This window comes from Haemaphysalis longicornis, unplaced genomic scaffold (assembly GCF_048455015.1).
Source record: "Haemaphysalis longicornis isolate Haplotype H1 unplaced genomic scaffold, Haemaphysalis longicornis Haplotype H1 scaffold_6, whole genome shotgun sequence".
Classification (NCBI taxonomy): Eukaryota; Metazoa; Arthropoda; class Arachnida; order Ixodida; family Ixodidae; genus Haemaphysalis; species Haemaphysalis longicornis.
The window spans coordinates 94,093,127-94,097,976 of record NW_027526407.1 but is presented as its reverse complement, the minus strand read 5'-3'; the positions used below and the strand labels follow the sequence as shown (position 1 = coordinate 94,097,976).

General features: G+C 44.8%; 1 protein-coding gene across 1 annotated transcript; it reads right to left on the bottom strand.

Annotated features, from left to right (window-relative positions):
• Positions 1-891: 891 nt before the first annotated feature.
• Positions 892-4,566, bottom strand: LOC144141766 (innexin inx2-like). Its single transcript, XM_077673265.1, has one exon. The coding sequence runs from the start codon at positions 4,345-4,347 to the stop codon at positions 3,235-3,237; it is 1,113 nt and encodes a 370-aa protein (XP_077529391.1). The 5' UTR covers positions 4,348-4,566; the 3' UTR covers positions 892-3,234.
• Between the last annotated feature and the right edge of the window lie 284 nt (positions 4,567-4,850).

Below are 4,850 nucleotides of genomic sequence, written 5' to 3'. Positions count from 1 at the left end.
GGGTTTACGATACTAAACGCAAAATGTGGCAGTGCAATGCCGGCAAGTGCGGGAGCAAAAGCAAGCGTAAACAGAACAGAACTCCCGCTTGCGCAGTGTCAGGCAGGGGGCACGAGAGCACTGAGAAAGCGGGAAATTTGAATTGCATGGCATGGTAGCAGTCAGCGGATAACGGAGGTACAGCCCATTTAGGCGAATCACTGCCGTGCACTTCCGACAGCTTTCACATTAGGTGGAACGGCTTTAATTTTTTTTCTCTCCCCGCCGTGTGCGGGCCTGCGTAACGCAGGCGTTACAGCGCACAGCCTTTTGCTTTGGTTGGTGCTCCTCCCTCAGCAGCTGTCGTCGTGGTTGCAACCGAGCATACAATGCATTTAGATACATATGCCCGATTTTGACCTTTAAACATGGATTGTGTGCCCTGTCACGGATATTGTGAACTCTAACAAAGACTCTGCGGTCGTGGGGCACAGCTTAGAGAAGAATTTGGAAATGGAAGACGCGTGCTTTGATGTAGTTAGTGCGCGAAGTTAAACAAAATTAGGCCAAAGAACGTTTAGGCAAGCATCGTTAAAATTTTAAGCTTGGCCGCTAGCGAACCGCCTTCGTTTCATTCGACGTAAACGTGGAAAAACTGACTTTTCAGGGATGAAGTGTAAGCACATTTTCATGGACGCAGTAAGTAACTACCACTCACCGTGACAGTAATAGAAGTACGCCCTGTTGAAAAATGCAAACATTGGGAACGATTGATTTCGCATTCCGGGGTATTTCATGCTAATAATTTATTGCAGTGTCAAGCTGCATTGCTTTTTTTAGGAAAAAAAACAAGCAAATTTCTTCCATAATACTTCTATTTCTTTCTACAAAACTCTAACCATTTAACACGTAATTTGATGTCTTAAAATGACAACAAAAGTTAGCATCAGTCGAACACAAGCAAAATTTGGTGAAGGTCGCCACGAGTCAATGTATACCAAAATATAACGTGAAAGGTGCGTTAGCCACGCCATCAATAACATATTGTTTTATCTTGGACTAAACATTTTCACTCTGCGAAGACATAAATTACAATCTTAAGTCATTTAGGTACGAGAAAACGTGCACGTTTTCAGTTAGCAATCAGCAGTGTTATTTGTGGTAGGTCCATGGATGCATAAAATGGCGATTTTATACTGAATTGTAAAACGCTTTGGAGTAATTTATTTGACTACGAAATCATTATTAAAAGAAACTATCCAGTACGAAAATAGGCGTAATAACAGCAGTCTACATACTTGTATTTGAGTTTTATACCAAGCATTTTGAAAGCAATCTATAAACAATTGTCTATTTTAGGGATAGTTGCTGTTTTCCCGAAAAGTCAATGACAATACCTCTTTTTTGAGTAGCCGAACTCTACCGATAAATATGATCACTGCTACAAATGACCTCACGGTTTTCTAGTGTGTCACCGATTGGAGAAGCTGTACGTAGATAAAGTTCACTTCTCTGCTCGATGGTAATCTGCTAATGAATTGCAGCGGTACCGGAAAGGCAAAGCGCAGAGAAAAAAATGACGACTACACTGTAGACCCTCCTTGGAGATTGTTCATTCCACATTGTATTCACCACAAATTGTTTCAAGGTCATGCCTTATTGCGTTCCTAAAATGCGCTTTTAAAAAGGTCTGCGTTGCTTTCGTTTGTTCCCTGCAGGAGATATAAGATAGGATGCCCGCTCGTTTATCAGCCGCGAGAGCTTTCGAGACAAAGACGCCCACCACAGCTGGATTTCTGAGACATAAAGAAAAGCATAATGACAAACACAGCATTGACTGCTTAATTATTTAACCGCGCAATAGGAATTCGAAACATTTCTTTCAGCAGCTTTTCCGGGACTGTGCGTCCGCTTCTAAAAGCGAGTTTTGGCTAACCGTTTTCGAAAGTCCACTCCGGTATCGGCGGCACGGTGAGCGCCACCAGAGCCAATGCCGTTCGCGGCCAAGCGCGCCACGCATGCGCAATGGCGCTCCCACTTGCTGTCGAAGCGGAGCTGACGGTGAAGAATGGTCAGCTAAAACTCGCTAAATTCTCGTTCGTCGCTACAGTTTCCGCACATTAGTACCATTTTTAGCGCGTATACAGAAAGACAATGTTAGTCAGCCTTGCTGACAAACCGAAGGCATCGTCTGTAGCGCTTCGGACAAGCAACGTCTTTAAAATCATTGGCTTCATGCGGGACCTGTCTTCTGAGGTAGCCCGGATAAAACACGTTCGTAGCTAACGCGTACACTAATTCACTCGATACCTGCCGTAAGATATGGATGTGGGAGGACAGAGTACAATAACGGAGTGCAATAGGTGAAGTGCTAATCCTTTAAGCTATTGGACATGGCACCACAGATTTCGTACCCGAACGCAGAAACGTTTTTCTGAGGGCGATGAAAAAAACCATCTCTGTATATAAAGCTTTGGTACATGTAGCAGCCTACAATATAGCCAACCTTAAGCTTGGGTACGGAAACTACAGTTTCGTTTACACAGCTTTTGTAAACAAGGCAGCGCAGAAATATACGCGGCGGTGAAAAGTTTGTAATGCACAATCTAAAAATCGCTGGTAAGATCTTGGCACGACAAATGAAATATAGGAAAGGATGTGATATTTATTAAAAACACTTTGGCGTCGTATGAAATTGAAGTTCTTGTGTTGAAAAAAAAAACAGCATTTGCAAGGGCAAATGAAAACAAAATGTGAAGGGTTTACGTACTTTGCGCACATTAAAATGCAATGAAAAGAAGTATTGGTATAGATTGTATGCTTCAGCGGAATGCAGCACGGATTAGATATAAATAAGTAACGTTTACATAAACAGGGTAACATGGTTCTGATGTAATACAAACTGTAGTAATTTTTGCGTAAGCAAGCGACGCTGTTTAAAAATATCAATGCAGATATACCACAGCGAACAGCTTAAAGAGGCATAAAAAGCATGTGTTCTTTGGCTGCACCTACCGTTTTCTGCTTTACTACAGACTCAAAGGAACATAGCAAATTGTTTTAAGATAGCCAACTGACTCATATCGCAGAAAATGGCAAACCCCCTGCGTAACACAAACACAATTTGTCTAGAATAAATAAATAAGTTCGTAACTTTCGTCTTACGTGGAAGTAAGAGGAAAAACGAAGAAAGGAATTGCCTATTCAACAGGAATCAAGGTTGTCATTGTAGCAGTACATTGTTGTTCTTCCCTCTTATGCCACATTAAGCGGTGATGTGTCTTCTGACGCGCCCTTATCCTTTTTCAAAAGTGTAAGCTCTGCGATAACTTCTTTGTACACAAGTGGGTCAAGGTTCTGCGCTAGCATGTAAAATAGGAAAGCGTCACCAGCATCACCGTATTTTTGTATAGTGCTCAGGTCGTCTGCATTGAGCAGGGGACTTCGCGACTTGAGCACGAGAAAACGTAGCTTGGGAATGGCCAGCACAACAACGCGCCCAGCAAAGACGACTGTGGTAACCACAAGCAATGCTACCAACCAGAACCAAAGAAACACATAAATCTTCTCATTCAGCACATTGAGAGGAAGAACACACAGGGAATCTTGTTTCTGAACATCCCCTGATGATCCAAACGAGTGAAATACACACTTCGTCATCCGCGGGAACACATAGATCATGGGATCGTATCGCTCTTCTTGGTCCGTGAGAGTGAAGCGCACAGCCTGGGCACCGTAGTTCCAAAACTGTCCGCCCAAGAACTTGTCGATGTAAGACATCTGCAGCACCACGTTGATGAAGCACAGGAACTCACAGAAGACGTACTTAAACGCGTACAGCCGGTGGTGTCCAAAGTGTCTTTGAAGGTAGTCTCTGAGTAACTTCTTCTTGTTAGCCCGTTCTTTCTCGTCCAGAATGGCAACGTGCATGCCCATCGTCAGAGCCTCAAGAAGTCCACCTTCCCAGTTCTTCCATAAGTAGTAGGGAAGGTAGAAAAGCAAGGCCTGCAGAAATAGAACGAGTGCCACCCACTGGTAGTAGGCCGTGTAGCGTCGCTCTGCCCCTGCGGAGTTGTCGATACCCGGATGTGGCACGTCGACGCCCAGGCGCTTGTTCAGAGCCGTCGGCATTGTGAAGGTTGAGTGTATCCAACAGTAACTGTTCAAGACGTTCATAGGGAAGTTGCTCGCGGGCGGCATACACTCGATCGGATCTCCGACGTATTGGCGTGCCGATACCAGTAGGCTGAAAGCAACCAGGAGTGATGACGTGACCATCCAGTGCAGCCGGAAGACGCAGTTGTCGATTCTGACATGCCGCAAGCGCAGAAAGCGGCGCAAGCCGCCGAATATACCCAGCACTGACATGGCGATGGCGAAGACAAGTTGCTGCTGAAACCATACTTGTATCAAGCTTTATAGCCGTGCAGGAGCATAGTTCAGTATCCGCAGGTGAACGAACTAGAGCACACAAGCTAATGAACATCCGCTTGCAGGCAATACCACCGAGCAAGTTCCGCCTCTTGTTGTGTCTTCAGACAGTTGCAGCTCTTGGTGAAAGCAGAAGACGACAGTGCCCTCACGACGTAAACAGGAAACTGCGCTTTCTCTCTCAAGCGACAGCCTGAAGTATGCAAGCGACAACTACACCGTGAATCGCTTAGTTCTACAAAAAAAAAGCGACAAGAAAGTATGCGACAATGCGGCGACAGTGCGACGGGGTGTTTTGCTATGAAAATTCTTGTAAGTCACTATCCTTGCACGCGCTATATGGAAGACATGGCGGCGGAGCACAGTGGTGTCAATGAACTAACCCTGAATTCTGCTTGTAACGTGTGCGCCAGAGCGATTGTTCAAAGTTCGTTTGTCGC